Source organism: Danio rerio, chromosome 9 (genome assembly GCF_049306965.1).
Source record: "Danio rerio strain Tuebingen ecotype United States chromosome 9, GRCz12tu, whole genome shotgun sequence".
NCBI classification, from domain to species: domain Eukaryota; kingdom Metazoa; phylum Chordata; class Actinopteri; order Cypriniformes; family Danionidae; genus Danio; species Danio rerio.
Window position 1 is genome coordinate 49,287,501 of NC_133184.1, and position 24,223 is coordinate 49,311,723.

Below are 24,223 nucleotides of genomic sequence, written 5' to 3' on the forward strand. Positions count from 1 at the left end.
ATTATTATTATTATTATTATTATTGTTGTTGTTGTTGTTGTTACTGATTTGTTTATTATTATTATCATTACTGTTGTTGTTGTTGTTGATGATGATTTTTTTTTATTATTATCATTAATCTTAATTATTTATTATTTTCACTAAATATTTATTTTATCTCAATTTAAATACATCAATATAAAAGTATAACTTTAATAACTTTCATATTAACATTTACCTGAATCTGATTTTACAGCTATTATCAGTAGCCTATTATTATTATTTCTATTATTATTATTATTATTATTATTATTATTATTATTATTTCTATTATTATTATTATTATTATTATTTCTATTATTATTATTATTATTATTATTATTATTATTATTTCTATTATTATTATTATTATTATTATTATTATTATTATTATTTTATTTTATTTTTATCTACATTTTTATTTTATGTAAAACTTAAATGTATCTAACATTATTTACCTTGATATGAACATTTACTTGTATATAAATTTACATTTGAGTCAGGCTATAATTAAATGTGATCTTATTTCTCCCAGAATACTTCTTGCATAATTAATTGTACCAAATTAAACAGCCCTATTCCAAACTGTATCAGTAATGCATTGCAGAGTAGCTAAAGTGGTCTTAATATGTTTTAGCTGTCTACAGAAATAACTCCACACACATCTGCTTTAACAGTGCAGATGCTTGAAGGTAACTCTATCACCCCCCTGAGAACTGAGGTTTGTTTCGGTAGGAGCAAATTACAGTGTTTTCAATATGATGGTGCACTTGTAATGTATAGGCCAAGCTTTCACATCTGCGTTTAGGCACTTGCCCATTGCATGTTTCTGTTTCCTAGCACTTACAATACATGGCCTGTATTCACAAAACAGATTATCTTACTATTAAGAACTCTCCCGAATAGCTGTACCGTTTTTTATTTTAAGCGAGTTTTTCTATGATTTGGACTCATTTGTATATGTTTATTTTTAATCTAAAAAACTGTAACCATTCACTGTCATTTTTATAAATCACCAAAAACACTGACTCAGCTCAAAATCTACTTTAAAAGGTCTGTGTAGTGCTTTGAAATGTGCATTTTCCATTCGATGTTAAACTTGATCTCAACCGAAACATAAAGAAAGGGTGGGACATAGTTTAGATCCTCCCCTTTTTAAATAGCAGCCAATAGCATTTTGTTTTATCAGCGCTCTGCCAGTGGCAAAGGTTAAGATCAAGCACATCAAATGAAAGGTAATGTGCATTGTCTTGAAGAATGCGGGGCATGTCAGACACTAGAATGCATTTGATTAGTCAAGATTTGATGAAAAACTGAAGTATGAGGCAACTCTGATCTATTTAGGCGAAAGTGACCAACTACAAGCTTTATATAATAATAATAATAACAAATAAAATAAATAAATAAGTATAATAATAATCCCTCACATATATATAGCGCTTATATACCTTAGGAAATTGATTTAAAGTCTCATCCGAAAGACGGAGCTCACTGAGCATATAGAGTCCACATCAATATACTGGGGCGTTAGGACCCACACAGACCGCAGGTTGAGCTCCCTCTGCTGGTCTTACTAACACCACTTCCAGCAGCAACCTAGCTTTCCCATGTGGTCTCCCATCCAGGTACTGACCATGCGCAGCCCTGCTTAGCTTCAGTGGGCAACCAGAGTTGCAGAGAGTTTTATTTAGTTTTATAGAGAGGCAAGTTTTATAAGTTTTTTAATCTCCTGAACGCAAATTTTGTCACTTCACTAGCTTATAGATATCCTAAAAAACTAGCAATACCAATACTAACATCTAAAAAAAAAAAGTTTAAATTAATTTGATGGGACCTTTAATGATCGTCTAAAGACCAAAAGTCACCTAGATCTTGAAGTGAACAGAAAACTAGCACCATTTTTTTTGCGTGAACTATCCCTTCAGGATGTTTTGTGAATACAGGTTCTGTACCACGTTCATCATCAAGATGTAAGATTGCAGCTTATCAAACACATCAACATCCAGATGAAGTGGCTTTTATAGAGACGGCGGTGGTACACATTTAAAGACAGCAGACTGAGGTGGCTATTTCAGAGAGTGACATGGCTGGGGAATGAGCTAATGTCTCATGCGCTGTGGCAAGGCCGTGCAAGAGCCTCTTTAAAGGAGTTAACGATGTGATTAACACTTGCTGTAACGCTGCCCAGTCGAAAGAACGAAAACAAGACAGATCATGCAGACAGAATACACCCAGGCTTACAACGCCACACTGAAAACATTCAAGAGCTCACCGTACGACCAACAAGGATGAGTACAACAAATAAACAAAGAGGTGCTCAGCAAAACAACAGTGGTGTGAACACACAAATGGGGAACAGAAATGGTGGATGTGGATTTGTCAGAGCTGTGGAAAGCAGCGCACCTGAAGACATTGGAAGAAAATGTCTCTTCTTTTGTATGCATGACATGTATCTTAAAATGCGTCTGAGCACAGCAGAAAAATGCTTCTGTTACTTGGATTTTTTGTCTTGTTTCTAGTACAAATGTCAAAAAAATTTTGAATCAAGACACATACAGTTGAAGTCAGTATTATTCGCCCCCCTGTTATTTTTTTCCCCTCAATTTCTGTTTAACAGAGATATTTTTAAGACATTTATGAATATAATAGTTTTAATAACTTATCAACTGATTTATTTTATCTTTGCTATAATGACAGTAAATAATATTTGACTTGATATTTTTCAAGACACTTCTATACAGCTTTAAGTGACATTTAAAGGATTAACTAGGTTAATTAGGTTAACTAAGGATAAGGTAATGGTAAGTTATGGTAAAACAATGGCTTGTTCTGTAGACTATCAGAAACAAAATTAGCCTAAAGGAGCTAATAATTTTGTCCTTGAAATGGTGTTTAAAAAAATTAAAAACTGCTTTTATTCTAGCCAAAATTAAACAAATAAGACTTTATCCAGAAGAAAAAATATTATCAGACATACTGTGAAAATTTCCTTGCTCTGTTAAACATCATTTGGGAAATATTTACAAAAGAGAAAAAAAATCAAAAAGGGGCTAATAATTCTGACTTCAACTGGACAAGCAAACATATTTTCTTGTTTTCAGAAATAACATGTCAAAATTAGGTGTGTTTTTCTTTAAAATGAGCAAAATAATCTGCCAATGGGGTAAGCAAATTAATCTTATGTCAAAAGGAAAAATATGATTATTTTGCTTACCCCATTGGCAGAATATTTTGCTTGTTTTAAGGAAAAACTCACTTAATTTTGGCATATTATTTCTAAAAAAAAAACAAGACAATATTTTTTACTTTTATTTTTTATTTATTTATTTATTTATTTTATTTTTATGTATATATAAAATGCATTTATTGCAGTGAACACAATACATTATGTAATAAACATTGAATGCCAAATGTAAATTTGAATACCAAATGTAAATTTGAATGAAAAAAATTGAATACCAAATGTAAATTTGAGTGAAAAAAAGGATCAATATTTGTAACTATTTTTTATATTTTCCTGGACAGTTACTCAATCTTTGTCAAAGCAAAATGTATACTATGAATGCAATGTTTCGAATAATAAAGATACAACAATTATACATTTCCAACTCAACATAAAACATCTTACATGTTGTTTTGTTTTGTTTTTAACTGGACTGCAATTGCTGCATATTCATTTTCATAGTTTACATTTGATTTAATTCATTATTTAATTTATAACAGAGGAAGCAGTTTTCTGGTTGTGGTTTGAATTGTCTATTGTGATTTTTTTTTTTTTTGTACTGCTGCATCCTTAAATGTTTTATAATGCAGATTTTATAATACATTGCATCCTAAACAGATGTAAAAATAGAATATAAAAACATAAATACGTTTAATTTATATGTATTTTATAAATATAAAGATAAAATAAGATAATATTAATAATATATACAGAGTTCAGCATAATTGAGTACACCCAATTTTGAAAAGGAATATTTGTATCCGTTTCTCAGTAAATAGGCAGTGTATTTTTGGTGTATTTAAACAAAACAGATTTATTAAACGGATATATTTATTTAAATAACATTTTAGTCACCAAACATATTTAGAAATTGAATGATAATACAATTAAAATATTTAGTACCTACAGATTTGTTGGCTTCTCTTGATTTTTTCCTCTTTTTTAAATTTGTATTTAATATTTTTCTATAACATACATTTGGCTGTACTAGTTTTTGTAGCGTTCATGTAGGTTATTTAGTTAGGTAAACTTCAGAATTGGCTTCAGCACTGACTAATCTAAAGTATGCACAAATATAATATTGTATAGCGTCCTTTTAAAAATATATTGATTTAAAAGATTAATTCTTGAGGGCTGTACTTATATATGCAGAGCACTGTATCATTTTAATAAATATATATTTTTTATAAAGATAGTTCAAATGAAATACAACATTTTTTATATATATATATATATATATATATATATATATATATATATATATATATATATATATATATATATATATATATATATATTTATTTATTTATTTATTTATTTATTTATTTATTTATTTATTTATACATTTTTTGTAATAAAGATTATGTCATTATTTACTCACTCTTCACTTGTTCAAAGCCTATTCGAGTTATCTGTTTAATATCAAAGGTTAGAAAAATCTTGGATGCTAGGATCCATCGACTTCCATAGCAGAAAAAAAATAGCAAGGAACTCAATGGGAACCAGCATTTTTCAAAATATCTTCTTTTTTTTTAGTCAACAGAAGAAAGAAACTCAAATAGGTTTTGAACAAGTAAAAGTGAGTTAATTAATGACACAATTTTCTTCCATTTTTGGTGAACTATTCCTTTAATAAGTGTCCAAACTCGGTCCTGGAAGGCCTGTGTCCTGCTTAGCTAAGCTCCAACTTGCCTCAACACACCCGCCTGGAAGTTTCTAGTGTACCTAGATAGAGCTTAATTAGCTGGTTCAGATGTGTTTAATTGGGACTGAAGCTAAAATCTGCAGCACACCGGCTCTCCAGGACCGAGTTTGGACACCCCTGTTTTAGACCTTCTTAATAACTGTCCTTAAAAACAAATATTTTCACTCGAACTGGAACTGTTTGTGCGTGTGATTTCTTCAGGGCTGCTCTCCACATGCATCTGGTGTAAGGCAGAACATATGCTTGCATTTCAGCAGAGCCAAGTTGACATCACTGCTGACACTCATGCATCCTCCACTTACCAAAGAATCCAAATCAATTCTTTGTTTGGCAGATAAAAGTGCCTCAGCATTGGATACAAGGAGAAGGGGAAGAGGGGTTGTACTGTATAGAGAAGCTTTCCAGCCTCTCATTGTCTGCAGGAGGAGGAAGCCACAGAGACGTGCGACCAGAAAGTGGCTATTTTATTTTAGCATGTGAGTGTCTGTCAACCTCCCAAAAGAACAAGACCCTGTATGGTGTCTCCTGCTCCCCAGGAATCCAACAGAACCACTAATGGGATATTTATTCTGTTTTTATTCTTTCCAACATGTTTTATATGTGACAAAGTTATCCCTGCTGAAAAAAAGCTTAAAGCTAGGTGACCAGCCTGGTTTTAGAGGGCTTTTGGCCATTTCCAGGTTGGTTTCCAGCTATTTCCAGCCTGTTCTTAGCTGGTCAGGCTGGGAGATAACCAGCTAAAACCAGCTTGACCAGCCTAACCAGGCTGAGAGCCCAGTCAAAACCAGCTGTGTCTAGATTAAACCAGGCTGGTCAAGCTGGCTTTAGTTGGTTTTAGCTGGTCATTTTCTAGCCTGACCAGCTAAAACCAGGCTGGAAATGGCTAGAAACCAGCCTGGAAATGGCCCAAACCCCTCTAAAACCAGGCTGCTCAACCAGCTAAAACCAGCCAACCAGCTTAGCCTGGTATAAGCTGGATTTTTCAGCAGGGATAAAAATATATAGCTAATAAGAAAAAAAAAACTCAATAGAACTTCAATCTACATTAACAAACAGTCCAAAATAACAATGTTTAAGACCAAATAAACAGCAAAACGATCACAGACAGCCTGAATATTCAATATATCACTTTGGCGTAATGTTCACTCCATTTCCTGAAGCATTGAAATGCAAAACACGAGGATTTGATTGATTATCTTTAGTGTTGTTTTAGGCTGAAGCTCTGTTTTGTTCTCTGAAGCCACATCTAGGAGTTCATGGTAGCAGAACAAGTCTGAATAGCTTTGAACGTGAAGTATCCTCAGGGTAAGATGTCAATTCAAGAGGATGACTTGAATCGGTTTCAAATGAGGTGTCTGGTGAGAAGAAATGCTGGTACAGTCCAAGAAAAGCATAGCTGATTTACATTGTGTGCATCGAACCTTGAATAGACACTATAGGCTTTTACAAGAGGCTTTATAGAAAACCTGCAGGGACTTTATGCTTGAGGGAAAAATATAGGCAATAAGTTATTTATAAAAAAAAAAGATAAAATCATCCAAGGTTATTATCGATTAGCATTTTTAAATTTGTTTAAAAATGCTAAATGATACTTTGATGCTATTTTTAAATTTGCTGTGCAATTTGCTCTATTTATGCAACCATGCAAATGCAACAATTAAAAGTAAACAATTATGAGGAATTCAAACAAATTCTTTCGTATTAAAGATCATACTGTATATGTAGTTAAACCTGCCTGTTTTACATTTGTTGGCAAATAAAGAAAAGTTATAAAAAAGACAATATCAATAATATATAATTAATTTAAAATTTAAATGTTTCAGTATATACTCCCGTTCTTGACTGATGTGTTTGTCTGTAAAAACGTCATCTACAAGTGTTTCTCTAAACCGCTGCAGGTCAGAATTTTCATAACAGAGTCAGTGATTATTATTCAGAAAATAATTATTTATTTTGCTACAGTAGTTGTAATTTTATTTCAGTTATTTTTCAGCAACCCAGGCTCATTCTGAAAATATACCACTATATATATATATATATATATATATATATATATATATATATATATATATATATATATATATATATATATATATATTAGGAGATCGTCAAATATGTCCCTGGAGGTATGTTTTATTTTATTTATTTATTTTTTTTTTTTGTGGTTTTTATTCACTAGTGCTGCGGCGTATGCTTTTTGACATCTCAATTTTCTCTTGCGAGTGCCTGCTATTCACACGTAAATCCACCAGAGGCCGCTGTGAACTGACTGACTGACCGATCGACTGACCCACACACCTCCTTCCCTAAACCCAAGCAATAGTTTTAAAAAGCAATACAGAAAAAGAAAAGCCCTAGCCTGTTTTTAACACGTTTTCAGGTTTACCAAATTCTCACCCTGTTATTTACTTGAATATTTTATATTTGGCTACTGTTTTTGTCTTACGCATTTTCTGGGACCGTTCTTTACCAGACTCAAACCATTGTGGTCAACTCCTCTCTGCGTCTCAAGTCTGCCGATGTACATGGTGAGCTACAAGACAAACTGGCTACAGCGGGAAAGCCATTCACATTGAGGTAAGCTGTCAGCTGGTAAGCGCGAAAAGAAACGCCGTCATACCACCCTGTAGTGTTCATTTTAAAGATGAAATGCAGCCTTGCATACCTCTGGCTACATAATTCGTGATCTCCAGAAATGTGTATAGGGCTAGCTTTTTTTAGAATAAGCCTGTGTTGCTTTTTAGTTACTGTTGTTAGTTTCGTTTAGTTTTTAATTTATTGTATTTTTTTAATTTCATTTCAGTTCATCAAAATGTTACTTCACCAAAAGTTGTAGTTTTTGTTTGCTAAAATAACCCTGCTATCATCATACAGTAGAAATTCATCAGCACTTAAAACCCAGGCACAAATGTTCTTGTTCTTGCACTGAGATCTTCGATGACTGCAGAGGTGAAAGTGCCCCAGAAAAACTGCTGATGAAAACATTTCTCATACCCACAGACGTTGGGAATTGCTGGGGAGCAAGTGAGAGCAGGGTCTTTGTGATCCGAGCACTTACGCATGTCTATGAGCCAACGCAAAGTGTGTGTTATCACTCAAACAGGAGGCCACACATTTTTACCGTTCAGAACATGTGAATGAACTGCAGCATCTGTTAATGATATCTACTGGCTCACGCAAACACCCTGAGGTAGGGGTTGGATTTAAGTGCAGCCAGACCTCACGTTGGCTTATAGTCAGTGTGTTAATGTAATGTTAGCCCTGAAAATTCTTTTACAAAAAGAAGCAAAAAAATAAAAAAAAATGTAAAAATCACCCACCGCTGTTCCGATGATGCTAATTATGAAACACAGTGGCTCCAAAACCTAGTGAGCTACTTTCTACATAGGCCTTCAGTATAGTAAGTAATCAATCTTGAACACTCTACAAACATTTGGTGTCACACTAATAATGATTCATGATGGATTTCAGTTCAGTTTCGAATGTGTTTTTGTATTAGCATGTTGCTAAGCTAATTGAAAAGTGACAAAAGAATGAAAAATAAATGGGTGGCTTTTCTTTTTCAAAGCTTTCTGGGATTATTTAGATTTATTCTCCACCATATCTGATTTTTTACACAATTCATTGCAATCAGTGTTGGGTGTAATTATTTATTAATTTTTTAACTACTAATAAAGCAAAGTAGGTCATTTAGTGACTTATTATATACTTGCTTTAAATGCTGTAAATAAATTCTAGAGGTCTGAGGTCTAAATCAATTTAGAGAAGAAGAGTAATTGTATTTTTGTTATACAAATTTATTTTGCAAATTTATACTGCAAATTGCTAAGCTAATAGTAAAACATAAAATGTATGAAAAACAAATAAGTGATTTTTTATGACTTTTTTATTTTTCAATGCTTTTTTTATTTATTAGATTTATTGCCTGCATTCTTCACCAATATCTGATTTTTGACATACTTGCAATCAGTGTTGGGTGTAATTATTTATTAATTTATTTAACTACTAATAAAGCAAAGTAAGGAATTACTTTTTGTTTTAAGGTTATTTAATTAGTGACTTTTTATTTGGGCCAGATGGCATCTGCAGACATATTTTGCTATCTCTGCGCAGAACTTTTTTTTAAAAATCTGCGGATTTATGCAGAATAATTTTGGGAGTATCATAACTAAAACCTTACTATATGAAATAAAAAAAGTATTATGTTTTTAACTTCTATTTAATGTTTACAATGCAAATCAAATTAGATCCACTTTATTTGGTAAACAAATTAAGTCTTTGATATATATATATATATATATATATATATATATATATATATATATATATATATATATATATATATATTAAAAGGCATATTTAAAATATTAAAAAATATTACTTTACAAACTGTATTGTAAACAAATCATATGAATATTTTCATATTAGTCAATAATATTACTGAAATTAATAAAAATGGATTAAATATGAATTCACACACATTTACACAAGTAAATAAACAGAATCAGTCATGAGCTAAAAATCTGCGTGCGCAGATTCCTAGTGGGCCTTATTATTATGTACTTGCCTTATATGCTGTAGATAAATTCTAGAGTTCTGAATAAGTCAATTTAGAGAAGAAGAATAATTGTACTTTTTGTTTGACAAATATATTTTGACGTATAATTTGAAAAAAAATGAGTTAAAAATATTGATAATATGAAGAGATACTTAATTTTTTTCTGAAGTAATACTCTTGATTCTAAATGATTAATTTCTATCATCTTTGTGTTGAGATATATGTTATGTTTTTTTTTGTTTTGTTTTTATTTAATCTGGTTAAGTAATATAATTACCTATTGCAGGGGTGTCAAACTCAATTCCTGGAGGGCCGAAGCCCTGCACAGTTTAGTTCCAACCCTGCTCCAACACACTTACCTGTAGGTTTCAAACAAGCCTGAAGGACTCAAATAGTTTGATCAGGTGTGTTTAATTAGGGTTGGAACTAAACTGTGCAGAGCTGCAGCCCTTTTGGAACTGAGTTTGACACCTGTGACCTATTGGGTACTTAATTTAGTTTCCAGACAAAGCAATTACACAAGTAATTTTAGATGCAATGTTAATAATCTAATTAGTAATCAGTAATGAATTAACGTTTTAAAATAAACCCAGGTCACAAATAGCTCCATATTTAAAATTTCTGTACAGAGAGTACACGTTCTAATCTTCTATTGGTCTCAGGCAATGACATGATGCAATTTCCCAGGTCAAAGTTCACCAAGCTTGAACTTTTAAATAAATTGAAATGCAAAACTTGTCACATGAGCTTGCATTTCTGGTTTGCCGCAGTCGCATGCGAATGCATGGAAGTTTATGGGCCGAAAAGTGCAGCTTAACCGCAATACATTTTCTCCATGAACAATATAAGTCAGTTCCTAGAGGGTCGCAGCTCAGCACAGTTTAGTTCCAACATTAACTAAATACACCTGATCAAACTAATCAAGTCATTCAGGCTTGTTTGAAGTCTACATGTACGTGTGTTAAAGCAGGGTTGGAACTAAACACTGCTGCAGCCCTACAGGAGCTAAATTCAATCCCCCTGATACAAGTGATGCCGTTTTAGAATTTGTCCAAAGGTAGATAATGACCATATTGTTTACATTCATACAATAGACATTATTATTGAAGCTCACCTATGATAAGGCCTAAATAGACAGTTCACTATGTTTCATTACGTAGCCTGTTTATAAGGATAAAGATCTGCCCCGTAATAGCTGCTTGCTTCATTTTCACATTTTTTTCCAGAGAAATGAACACAACCAAAATTCAGCAATAGTTGTGGAAGATTTCCAATTCTGCTCCCAAAGGACCAATGCTCAAACCCCCAAGTCCCCTATCCTACAAAGGCAAAGTGCAATATATAAGCAAACATTGAAACTGAACTGAACCTTTTTTATTACACCTGTTCAGGTTTCGTAGCTAATGCAATTTTGGAACTTTTTTTTTCTGAAATGGGACAAGAAGACTTGTCACGATGCCCATATTAGGCTTTAACTCAATGTTGACCAAATGTGTAGTTGTCGCACTTTGCCTTTGTAGGGTGGAGTGGTCCTATTTGAGCAGGTTATGACACATCTGTCCTAAAGCACTGGCATAGACTTATTCTAGAGCTCTATGGCGCCCTCCTCCTCCAAATTGGGAACTTACACATGTTGAAGTAAGGGGTTTGTGGCGAGACAGGGAAGGCAGGGGTTTGGGGTAGGACCTCACCACCAACAATTGGAGGGGGGCTAACGGGACCCCCATCCATTTCCTCAAACGCTTCTCTGTAGCTGTGCATGTGCCTCTGGAAAAAGAAAAACAAGTGGAGACGTTTCCATTTGCACACACACATGCTAATTCTGAGATTGGTTTTAGGGATAATTGATGTGTACCTCCTTGGGCCGTCCCCCAGGGTTCAGAGCAATTGTATTGGCCAGCTCTGGTGAAATGCAGCGAATGGGGGAGCGGACTGAGCTTCCTCGAGTTGGGCTTTCGTCTTGGGAAAGGCCCTCACTACGGGTCCGACAGCGTCCAGGAACTGCAGCCTCATCTGGCGACATTTCACCAGATGGAAGTCCTGCCAAGAAAACAAATACACGATGTCATCAGCTATGTGAGAGATAACTATTAGGCCCTGCAGAAGCACATTCATCACGTTTGAAATTAATGAAATATCCAAATGTCAAATATTCCTTGAACAAATCCATGGAGAGCTGCCAATGGACTCTGAAGAATTAACTCTCTGTCAAAAGCTGCGCTGACGTCCAATTTGCACCACATAAAAGCCCGTTGGAGCTACAAACAATGTTCTCATTCAAAACAGCCCAGATTACAAAAAGCTGGAATATTAAGAGAGACTCTGTGGATTTAGGGTAGTGTGTACTTCCAGGATAAAGCTCTGGAATTGCCTCAAAGCGACTGCGAAACCTATTTCATCACGTTCGGTTTGATACCAAGAGTCAGACGGTGTAAAAAAAAAAGGATTTGTAAGCCTTCTCTTGCAGTGATGAAAAAACAAAGCAGACATGGATAACTAAAGAACCGAAAGCTGAAGAAATGCACCTCTGTTTATTCATTTAGCTTTTGTTTTTCTAAGAACCTGTTAACAGAATTTAAAATTGCCAATGTATATGTATTTTGGAACATTCATTCACACAAAAACAATGTTTTGGAGGGCTGGGGTCTGTTCTTCGTACCTCGCTTAAATGATCTAAGATGGTTTGGCAGATCCTGGATCTGTTCATCTTGATAACTGATGTCAGGCTAAGTTGGTTCTTCAAACAAGTTCAAGAATAAGATTAGATGTCTGGATAAACTGATCTAAGATTGCTGCGTGTGTTGTGAAGGACAGATCTATGGATCCTTGAAATCATGATCAGCAATGCAACGATTGGCTAACGACAAAGCAACGTAATGACATCATCAAATTAATATTCAATTATCCATCTGCTGAATAACTACTCAGAGATTTCAGCTACTGTCTGGGCTTTCCATGCCTTTCTACACATCCCTTTCTTCATGTGTTCAATACTTTTTTTTCCCTGTGTCATTTCATTTTATTACACATGACCTCATTTGTAAACTAATTAATATTGTTTTCTTTGCATATATGGATTTCTACCAACATCTGGTGAAAATTTCAAGTAAACAGCACCTTTAGAAATACGTTTTCTAAGGAAAAATGGCATACTACTTACTAAAGTTACTTAAAGTTGTTATTTGTGTTTATTGGGCGTGCAAAATGATTCTCATAGCTTGATAATATACAAATTCAATTCAAAGGTATTCAGGTAGCTAAAGGAATTTTTCTGTTTTTAGTTAGCAAACTTCTTTAGTTGTTCATTTTTGCTGTTTTTTTTTTTATCCCTGCAAGAGAAGGCTTACACAAATCAGTTATTTACACCATCTGACTCATGGCAGCAGGGACATACAGCCTGATCTCAAGAGGAAATGTAAGAATTTAATGTTTTGTCAGTTTAGTGTTCATACCGGCAGCTAGCTCTCTGCAACTCTCACATGGTCGCCCACTGAAGCTAAGCAGGGCGGCATATGGTCAGTACCTGGATGGGAGACCACATGGGAAAGCTAGGTTGCTGCCGGAAGTGGTGTTAGTGAGGCCAGCAGGGGGCGCCCAACCTGCGGTCTGTGTGGGTCCTAATGCCCCAGTATAGTGACGGGGACGCTATACTGCTCAGTGAGCGCCGTCTTTCGGATGAGACGTTAAACCGAGGTCCCGACTCTCTGTAGTCGTTAAAAATCCCAGGATGTCCTTCGAAAAGAGTAGGGGTTTAACCCCGGCATCCTGGCCAAATTTGCCCACTGGCCTTCATCCATCATGGCCACCTAAACATCCCCATATTCAATTGGCTGCATCACTGTCTCCTCTCCACCAATCAGTTGGTGTGTGGTGTGCGGTCTGGCGCAAAATGGCTGCCGTCGCGTCATCCAGGTGGATGTTGCACACTGGTGGTGGATGAGGAGATCCCCCCCACTATGTAAAGCGCTTTGAGTGCCCAGAAAAGCGCTATATAAATGTAAGGAATTATTATTATTATTATTATACAAGTTCAGTCATACGAAAATGTTCGATTTTAAAAAAGACCTCACCCCTAACCCCAACCGTCATTGGGCGATGAGCAAATCGTACTAAATTGTACAAATTAGATCATACAAATTCATACGAATTAGCTAATAAATCAAAAAGTTACGAATTGCCCTGAGATAGCGTTGGTACACAACATTAAGACGTTAATAATAGGTTAGATTTAGGTCAAGAAATCAGGTAACCAAAATTGAATGTCTAGCCAGTGTTTAAGGATGTTATTTTGACGCTATTTTTGACGTCCAATAGTGACATCAAATGATGATGATGATATTTGGTAGATTTTAGGTTGTGTTGGAAAATCACCAAAATCCAACATCAAGCCAACATCTTAAACCAACATTTAAATTGACGTCAAATTCTGATATTTATTCATCAGGTATGGCAACCAAAATCCAACGTCAGATAGACGTCACGGTATGGTCCACACAATGTCAAGCTGTAACATTACTAAATGTTATTATTTAGTTGATTTTACGTTGGATGTTGGACATTGATGTCAGCCTGATGCTAGGTTCTGACATTATCCCGATTTTCATTTCCAAACAAAATGCAACGTCTGAAATCATTTTGACGTCCCGTGCCTGCTGGGTTGGTAATCAACAAAACCTGATGAAACAGGTTTTGCAGTTGCTTTGAGGCAATTCTACAGTTTTATCTAGAATGTGTGAAAGTATTCTCTGATTTGTGATTTTTTTTTTTTGGTATTTTTCTGGATTTTAACTAGTAGGAGGATAAGGGAGCGCTCAGATTTCACCTAAAATATCTTAATTTGTACTCTAAAAGCAAACAAAAATCTTTAATTAATACCATAACATAATTTTCAACATCCGATCAACCAATGTGAAAACAACGGAACCCCGGAAGGGACGTTGTGGAGGAGAAAAATTGGCTGGGTGAAAAAAAATGGGTAGGAGGAAAATATATATTTCTAAGTTTTTACGTTGTCTCGCAAAATTTTGCGTTCTCTCGCAAAGATGTTTTGCGTTCTCTCGCAAAACTGTTTCTCCACAAACACTTCCTGTTCACTTCACTCATGTAAACCCTCCCGTTTTTGCCGAAATTCTCCCATATTTTACCATTCTACCCTACTTTCTTTACAGTAAATCTGTGCGTCGATCGTTGTCTTTCATTTTGCAACCTCTGAACCAGCGAATGCATGTATAAGCGCTGACTGACAGACGCACTCTGTACAATAAACTGATCCCAGATCAGCGTCTGTACGCGCCATTTTCAGGGTTCCGTAGAAAACAAACCCAATTGAACAGTACATTTGCAACTTCATATCAAGAATCCACATTTTTAAATGCGACTCTTCATTACTATAGTGTGCACTAAGCAGAGCTGTTTCACTTTTCACTGTCAGCTTACAGAAAACATCTTTTACAGATCTCAGGGGTTCAGCAAAAGCATGTACACCGTTATAACCTCATTCAACTGCACTCTGAAACAGAGCAAAGCATTAATAAATTCTGATGGGAGTGAGTGGAATATCATGGAAACCGGGCAACAGACCGAGCTAAATATTTACTAGCTCCCTGAGAGCGGCCTACGATTGATATGTGTGGTCAGGACCACAGCTCAGACCATCCGAAGCTCACGTGCGCTGGGAAACGAGCTGAAAAAGATCAACCACTTCCACTTCTGGACAAGCAGGCCACCCTTGTTCTTAAACATGACGTTATCCAGATGCTCAGGGTGCATTTAGACCCCATTTTTGGAGGGTTGCCCAACAAAACCAGCTATTGAGAACAATAGGCTGGTGATGTCACAAAGGGAGGGTCTTTAAAAGAGCGCTTTCACTCCATCTGTAATCTATTTGCATTCCTGGATCAGACTCATGCGGTTTCTACGACAATGTCAAACATGCGGATTCCAAAAAACTGACTGGTCTGGGAAGCGATGGATCTAGTGATTGGAAGTGCTGGGACGGTCTATATCCTCTAGTGTCGCTTCAGACAAGTTCGGGAGAGAAAACATGCAAAACAGATGTAGGACGCCAGATCCACAGCTGTGCACGACAAACTGTGCTGTTGCCTTGGCGACCGCACTGTTCTAATAGATTCAATCTGGTGCAACTGGGAACTTTAAAAATCAGAGAATCAATTTATCCAAACACTCACTGTTTTCATTTTAAATGTTCAATAAAAGAGGCAGTATATAGATAATTTATGTAAGTCTAGTCAAAAATAACAAGGGCAGGTCTTTATTGTTTTTCAACTTATTAGAATAGTATATAAGAATGTAAATTTTCATTCATTTATTCATTTGCCTACGGCTTAGTCCCTCATTTATCAGGGGTCACCACAGTTGAATGAATTGACAACTATTCCAGCATATGTTTTATGAAGCAGATGCCCTTCTAGCCACAAGCCAGTACTGGGAAACACCCATACACACTCATTCACACATACACTTATACACTATGGCCAATTTAGTTTATTCAATTCACCTGTAGCGCATGTCTTTGGGTTGTGGGGGAAACCAGAGCACCCAGAGAAAACCCACACCAACATGGGGAAAACTTGCTGAATGTAAATATGTAAATAATAAATAATCTACTATTCAACCATCTACCAAATTTAATTAAATAAACAATTATTTTCACTAAAACATTTTATAAAGAAACTGCTATGCAAGAATTACACAAACACATTTTCATGAAATATTTCATTGCAAATTATTAACTTACTATATTAGCATGATTAGAAAATTTTGGTCGATTTAAATAAAGCTGAATATTTTACATAAAAATTAGATATAATTAATTCAAATAACTAGCTGTAAATCAAATAGGTTGGTAATAAAATACAAAAATAAATAAATAAAAAGATTTAAGCTGCACAGAAATAGTTTGACAATTAAAAAATGGCACAAAATATCGACTAATTAAAATACGAAAAACTGAAGATATAAAACTTTTTAAATATTAATAAACATGTTAATTACATTACAATATGAAATAGATTCCCAAACCAATGATATATTTGACAATAATAATTTATTAATAAATGAAATATTTGACAATAATAATTTGTAACACTCGGTTCAACTTGATTGAGTCCTAAATTAAAGTTATAAATTGAAAACACTATATATATATATATATATATATATATATATATATATATATATATATATATATATATATATATATATATATATATATATATATATATATATATATACTAACTCATGAATCACAAAAAAAGGAAAACTGTTTTGTTTTTTTAAGTGAAACGTTTGTTTAAAGTTTTCAGGTTTTTGATAATATCCTCAAAATGTAAGCACAACAACATTTAAATGACATTGATAAGTACATTTTTCATTTCTGTATTTTATGTTACTTGTTTCAGAGAAAAAAAATGATCAAATAAAAATATTTCCTAATATAATAAGATTAATTAACATTGTTAGTAGTTTATTGTTTTGTTTTTGATTAATTCACCGTTGGTATCAGATTTTTGTAACAGTTTAAACTAAAGGTGTCAATGAAACTTTTCTGCTAAGAAGAGTAAAGTGTAAATTTTGTATAATTCTTTTTTTTTTTTGGAGTGTTAAAGGTGCAGAATGTAAGTTTGACACCAAGTGGTTGAACTAGGTATTGCATATCTGGTTCAAAACACACACAAGCAGAGGTTGCCAGATTGATGACACTAACAGCAGTTTGCCTAAACATCGAGCCTAAAGGCTGATTTAAGACGTGTTCTAAATAAAAGCAACTGCACACAGTAGAAGGAATATTCTCATATTAAAAGGAAATTTTGTCATAACCAACACCTGTCATAAATATTTTAGAAACGGCTTCTATTTCTTGCAGCTGAACAACAACTAAGTTATGACAATGATCACCTCAAGTACACCTCATATTCTTTATTCTCTGTTGAATGCGGATGATGTGAGTTTGAATGCCATTTTACATGACATTTATTGCTATACTACTGAAAGCAGCAGCAGATAGTTCACCTCAGATCATGAAAATAAAATAAAGCATTTAAAACTAAACTTTAGAACTGTGACTTAGTGCAAACCAACTCATATCAGTGAGTCAGCATGTACATTTAATAATGTTAAAAAGGTTTGATTATGTATTAATATTATGAGATTATAAATCCTACCATTTCGCTGGAGTGCAGTAAATGCACTATTCTGTGCTTCTAAATGCCTGTTTTTAAACTTCTGTCGTGTTCGTCTGGTGCAAACAGCCAAATTGCTTATCACATAGCATGTTTTAAGGACACAGGGTTACAATGTAACCTGCTCACCTAATGTTTACACTCGTAATATTTATATTATTTGCTAATTAATTCCAACCTCATGTGGAACTCTGAATCTGCATCTTATTTCAGAGTCCGCTACTGTCCACCGGAGGTCGCATTTCAGTCACGGGCGCACACTTTGAGAGCCTTCCTGACTGAATTAATGAAATACATGGGCTCTGTCCGAAACCGCCAACTACTCAGTAGGTTCTGCATTTAAATTTAAACGTACTACTCGGCCGTTAGAAAAGTACGTTCTATACAGTATGAATGTTAAAAGTATGAATGGAATTCGAACGTACTACATCCGCCATTTTGTAATGGTCACGTGACCTACCTGCATCAGTTGTGTCGCTTCAGACCCATTCATGAATTCTCACACGGGGCATTATGGGATAGCGCAGCGTGCATGGGATGCGCACTTCAGAATCTTGCCGGAAGTAGTAAGTCATCCGGGTACTTCTCGCCTACTGATTTTCGAATTCTATGAATTCGGATATACTACTCGGCTCGCATACTGATTTTAGCGTACTATATAGTATGGAAGTATGCGATTTCAGACGCAGCCATGGTTTTCCACCAAGGCAACCCGGGGTGCTGAAATATAATTGGCTAAGCTGGCAGTGGGCGGGTTAAAGAAATCTAAACAAAGACAGCCGCTCCGGCACGTAACGCACATTTTCAAAGCAGAATATCTGACTTCAGCATTGTTTTTCAGACAAACAAGAATGTTCATTTTGCATGTTTCTTAAATATCTGCAAACATATTATGGTATTGTTATGCTTTAGAAGAGTCACAAACTTACATACAGCACCTTTAACTGCTATATCAAATGCATATAAACCTCACAGAATAATTGACAATATTGTCTAACTGTATATTGCAAACAAAATCATTACACATATTTATTTTTTATTACATTTTTCTCCTTCATCCTCAGGGTTTCAGCACAATGTGAATAAGATAAGAATACCGCAAAGCAGGATATATTGCTCTTTTCTCTATCTCCATAGTCTCGTTTATGCTATTGTTCAATCTGGACTGGATCCGATTCAGAAGACGACCAACAAAAACATTTGTCCTGGTATATCTGGCTACTGAATGGGTTCTCGAACGGGACCGAAGACTGTCAGCCGTTCGAGACGTTTACTCCCCAGTGGCAGATAAGGATTGTATAATGGTCTCCAGACTCAGGGAGGATTTATTACTCTTTGTCCTTCATCTAAATGCTAAAACAGAGGTAAAGGAGAGTCCTTGAATGAAGCCAGTGTCTGTATTGTTCCCCGGGTCTGGCAGACTGGATCTTGTGACATGGGCTCAGTTGATCCAGACAGACTGGCCTTTGTCCTGATACTCTGTAACTTTAACTCGTCACATAATACAAATGCAATTTGTTTGTAGAGGTCACTGGCATAAAGGAGCAAACTAGAGCTCTTGCTCCTGTTAACTGTTATTCCACCCAAACAAGGTGAAAATCCCAGCACAGGTTAGTGGTTACGGAAGAGTGCTAAATTAGTAAGGGAGATGAAAGATTAGATAACATGAAACAAAATAGCAGAAGAACTTTGGGAAATTCAGTTTTTAGAGATTTAGGCCCCGTTTACACTAGTACGTTTTAGTTTTAAAACGGCGTTTTAGAATGAAAACGATCCGCGTCCACACTCGCGTTTTACCCAGCGTTTCTGAACTGCTCTCCGTCCACACCAAAACGCTGAAAACGCACATCACGTGACCACACAGACGCTCTCGGGCAAGCGCTGCAGCCCATGTACCCAGATGAGAGCTCTGCTAGTCGGACTTCTCATCAAGCATCTCCCGCTGGATCTAATCTCACTATATTTATTAAACGGGATATTTCATTCATCTTGTTGTCTTTATCTAACGACATATTCCCTGACTTTGGGCATTGGAATCTATTACTTGTTCTCAGGTAACGTGTTTTGGCTGAGCGCAAAGATAAGTTAATGATTAATGTAACCACGTACATTCTGTATATTGACTGATCGCTTGCCTTTATTTCCTATAATGTATAAACTTATTGTATGTTATACTTTTAAAATGGCCATTATCGATTCTTAAAACTGATACTCAGCAAAAGAGAGGGGATGTTTCGTATTTTCACTGAAATTGAAAGGAGGCAGTTGTTATCGGCTCCGTTTTGTTATAAATATGCACACAGTGAAGATGACGCTCATCTTATACAGCACGGCGCCTCAACATTTCTGCTGTCTAAGTTGCTAATATTAAAATGAAAATAGGCAGTTCCTTAAATCATGTTTACATTTTATTGTTGAGAAAGTGAAACAACGAAGCCAGGGTGATGTGAATGAAGTTATAAAGTACACTGTTCCCTTTGAAGATTTACCCGTGTCCTCGGTATAGTCTGCTTTTCCATATCAAACTGAGAAGAAGAGACTGCAGCCTTGATCAAACTTGCGAAGTCTGAACTTACACGGAGAAGATTCAGGACTGAACTGTGTGTTAGGCTACTTAATATTCAGGAAAAGCCCCAATCAGAGAGGCGAACGTCTGCAGCCCCGCCTCCGTTTTCAGATGTCTCCGTTTTCCATCATCCACACTGAGACGGAGCAGCAGCGTTTCAAAATGAAAACGGCCTCTCCAGCGTTTTCGAAACGCTCCGTTTTCGGCGCTCGAGAACTCCGGCGTAGTGTGGACGGTTGGCGTAACCGTAGCAAAACTTATGCGTTTTCAAACTAAAACGCATTAGTGTAAACGGGGCCTTAGAATGAAGATTTAGCTCAACCTCGTGTGTTTTCAAATCCGTTTGTTTCTTGAGTATGTTGAGCACAATAGAAGATATTTTGAAGAATGATGGAAAATGGTAGATGTTGATTCCTCCATAAAAGCAATGTTAATATAATGGAAGGCAGGTTATCAGTTTCCCACATTCTTTGAAATACAGCAACATTAATATTGCAATCTAAATGTTTTTTAAAACATTTCCCGAATACTGTTTACAGTGTTTCAATGCATTTTTCACAGTGTTTCATATTTCCTTTCTTCTAGAATAAGACTTTTTTTGTTTGGATTGGCTGAAATAAAACAAGTTTTTAATTTATTCAAATGGTTTTGAGGTCAATAATATTAACCCCCTTTTTACCCTAAATTGCCTCATCAACCTAATGGGGTATATGCACAGCCAGTGTTTTTCAGCCGATGATAAACTTTCATAAGGTTCCTTTTACAGCATCAATGTTGTAATGAAATTAAAATACATTCAGTTAGATAGAATTCAGCATTCATTTAGATGTTTAAGCATAAAACTAGATGAAAGGCCAAGTAACCACTAGCACCGTCAGGATCAGCAGGCAAGCGCAGAAATTTCTTTGAAAATACTGGGGTAAAATAAACTGTCATATTTTAAAGACATGGCAGTGAAAAATGTTATTTAATTCAGTGCTTCTTCTCTGGTCTGAGACATATCACATATCTCTCGGGCAGACTGATTTTTAAAGTTATCAGACATTAAATGTTAAAATTTTATTATGAAAAGACAGTCGAAGCACTGTTTAAAGCTTACAATTTAAGCTTTAAATTGTGTAAAATTGAGCACAGTTTACAGTACCTGAAATATTTGAGGTGTGTTAAGAATTAAAAATATAAACAGAAACTACACTGTCCTCCACTTATAATTCCTACTGATAATTATTAGTAAGTGTGCAAAGAAATGACAATAACAAAATAAACCATGAATATGTCAAATTCGAGGGCTCTGACAGTATACGCCACATAAAATACAAAGGGTGCCTGACATGTCTAGTTCAATAGAGACCCTCATTGGATTTTTTGACACCATTCATCAATCTGTGCAATTGAAGCAAGAAAAATAAAAAGGGATGTTTTCTTGCTTTTTTTTTTTTTTTTGTTGTTGTTGATTCTGCTCTAAAACAGTGCTCCTTCACTGATGATGGCAGAATATCCTTATATATTCTAAAACAAACTAAAATAAAACACCACCCATTACTTACATACTTATAACAGTCGGTAGGAATGTCTGGTTCATGCAGACCTTAAAGGTGCTCAATATACTGTCCAGGGGTGCGTTTCCGAAGATCATCGTCAGCCAAGTTCGCAAGTTCTGTCATAGTTTGTTGATTTGGTGTTTCCCAAATCCATCGTTTTAATGAACATTCACAAACTGCGTCACAAACTTGTATGCTTGCAACTACATCTCTGGAGCTGTAGTTAGAGACATGGTTCCTGGCTGTGTTCTATTCCCAGTTATCCCCCCTATTCCCTAATCATTTAGAACATTCGAACATTTAAACTTAAAATGATTTTTCTAAAGCATTAGAGTCATCATTCTTAGCTGTAATTTGCTTTCAAAATATTTTTACAGTTCAGTTTTAGCGATCTACAAGTTCACATTTGCAGTCCCTTCCCAGTGCACTTTGAAAACATTGATGCCATTTGGAACCCTGCCGTGGCTCAAAAGCTATAGGTGACCTATTATTTAAAAAGCGGGATTTAATGTTATGTCTCCAAGGCTTATGAAAACAAAAAACATAGCATACGTTAATTATTTTAATTTATAATGGGTTATTTATTAAGTATCTGTACTGTATATGACATGGGCCTGTTGGTTAGAACATTTCTGCTGTGGCTTGGATGTCAAATTGTAAGTCGAATTTTCAAAAAAAAAAAATACAATAAAATAAACAATATCCTACTTAATAATAATAATAATAATAATAATAATAATGACAATGATAATAAAAATCGTCATCATCATTAATATTATTATTAAAGTAGATTTTTTTTCATTTTCTAATAAATATTAAATTTCATTTCTGAATAAATAGCTTCAATATTTATTTATTTAAATGATTTATATATGATATTAGAATACGTGTTAGCTTTTGTAAGACATTTAAAATTTTAGTATAGAATATGTAATGTACTTAATCATATTAGTAAAGGAAACACCGGCCCTATATGTGCCATTTACATATATTTCAGTTAATATAGAAAACGAGTGGATGTTTTTACCAAAAATAATATTGAGTTTCATTTTAATGCAAGTGCATGTAAAACAAAAAAAAAACAAAAATACACAAAGAAATTATGGTTCTTCACTAAAGAAGTAGTTACTCCACCCCGTTAGAATCATTATGGGCATTTTATGTTATAACTAATGTAGTTTAAATGATGGATCTGCGACTATGGGTTTTGGAAAACTGCTTCTTTTCCCAAACGATGCATCGTACTATGATAGTTCAGCCGCAAGTTACGTCGTTGTTTGGAAAACGCACCCCAGGGTGTGGTCCTGGTTACTACAGTATATAATAATAATATATAATAATATATATATATATATATATATATATATATATATATATATATATATATATATATATATATATATATATATATATATATATATTTTATTTTTTTATTTATTTTTTTTCTACAGAACAAACTATTATGCTTAGAAATGTGTTAGAAAAATCTTCTTTCCGTTAAACAGAAATTTGGTAAATAATATATAGAGGGGCTAATAATTCAGAATGGCTAATAATTCTGACTTCAACTGTACTTTCACAAAGCTGAAATATATATATATATATATATATATATATATATATATATATATATATATATATATATATATATATATATATATATATATATATATATATATAAAATAATAATAATTATTATTATTAAAGACTGATTTTATTCTAGCTGAAATTAAAAAAATAGAACTTTCTCAAAAAGAAATAAATATTATGGGAAATACCTTGAAAATATACTTGCTCTGTTAAACACCATTTGAGAAATATTTCAGAAAAAGGAACAACCAAAAAAACTAGAATAATTTTGACTTCAGTTGAAAGTACAGTAACCAAAGTAAAACGTCATTAGGGAAAGAAATGAGCAGAATTTGAGAGATGCACGAGAGTAATAACACACAACCGCACAACATGCGCAGACATCATGAGTTAATGTTAGTGGGCGGCACAGAGCATCAGAGTCACCAACCACTGAAGGAGAGAGAGCGGCGGCGATGGCCAAACTCGGGAGCACTCTGGCTGTCATTGATGCAGCGGATACGAGCAGTGTACTCTACACACCACCAGGAGGAGAAAAAGGAGGAATGATGGACCAGAAGGTAACGGAAGAAGATGAAGTGAAGGAAGGGAAGGTGGAGGTGAGGACGGGGCAGGTGTTCCACAAACAGGAGAGGATGTAAAAGAAGGGGAAAGAAGAATGTATTAGCGTATGCTAGCAAACTCCTAATAGCAAACCTATTAACCCTTGTGTATTGTTCCAGTTTGTAATGTTGGTGGCTGTTTTTGCCCCATTGACTTCCATTAGAAAGAGAAATTTTGATTGCAAAGTATGACCGCAAATAATCATGCATTCTTGGTTG

The 24,223-nt window shown here is 34.7% G+C and overlaps 1 protein-coding gene across 50 annotated transcripts in view; it reads right to left on the minus strand.

The window, feature by feature from the left end:
* tns1b (tensin 1b) overlaps positions 1 to 24,223 on the minus strand; it is a 488,173-nt gene that overhangs the window by 39,117 nt on the left and 424,833 nt on the right. For 20 of the 50 annotated variants that reach the window (XM_068223676.2, XM_073913169.1, XM_073913174.1 and 17 more), the window contains 2 exons: positions 11,360 to 11,544; positions 11,133 to 11,271 (listed from right to left, as the gene is read on the minus strand). In XM_068223676.2, coding sequence (XP_068079777.2) covers positions 11,133 to 11,271; positions 11,360 to 11,544 — 324 coding nt within the window. Of the gene's footprint in view, positions 1 to 11,132; positions 11,272 to 11,359; positions 11,545 to 23,832; positions 23,917 to 24,223 lie in introns of all 50 variants that reach the window. The other 30 variants (XM_073913184.1, XM_021479035.3, XM_073913181.1 and 27 more) reach the window with 3 other exon arrangements.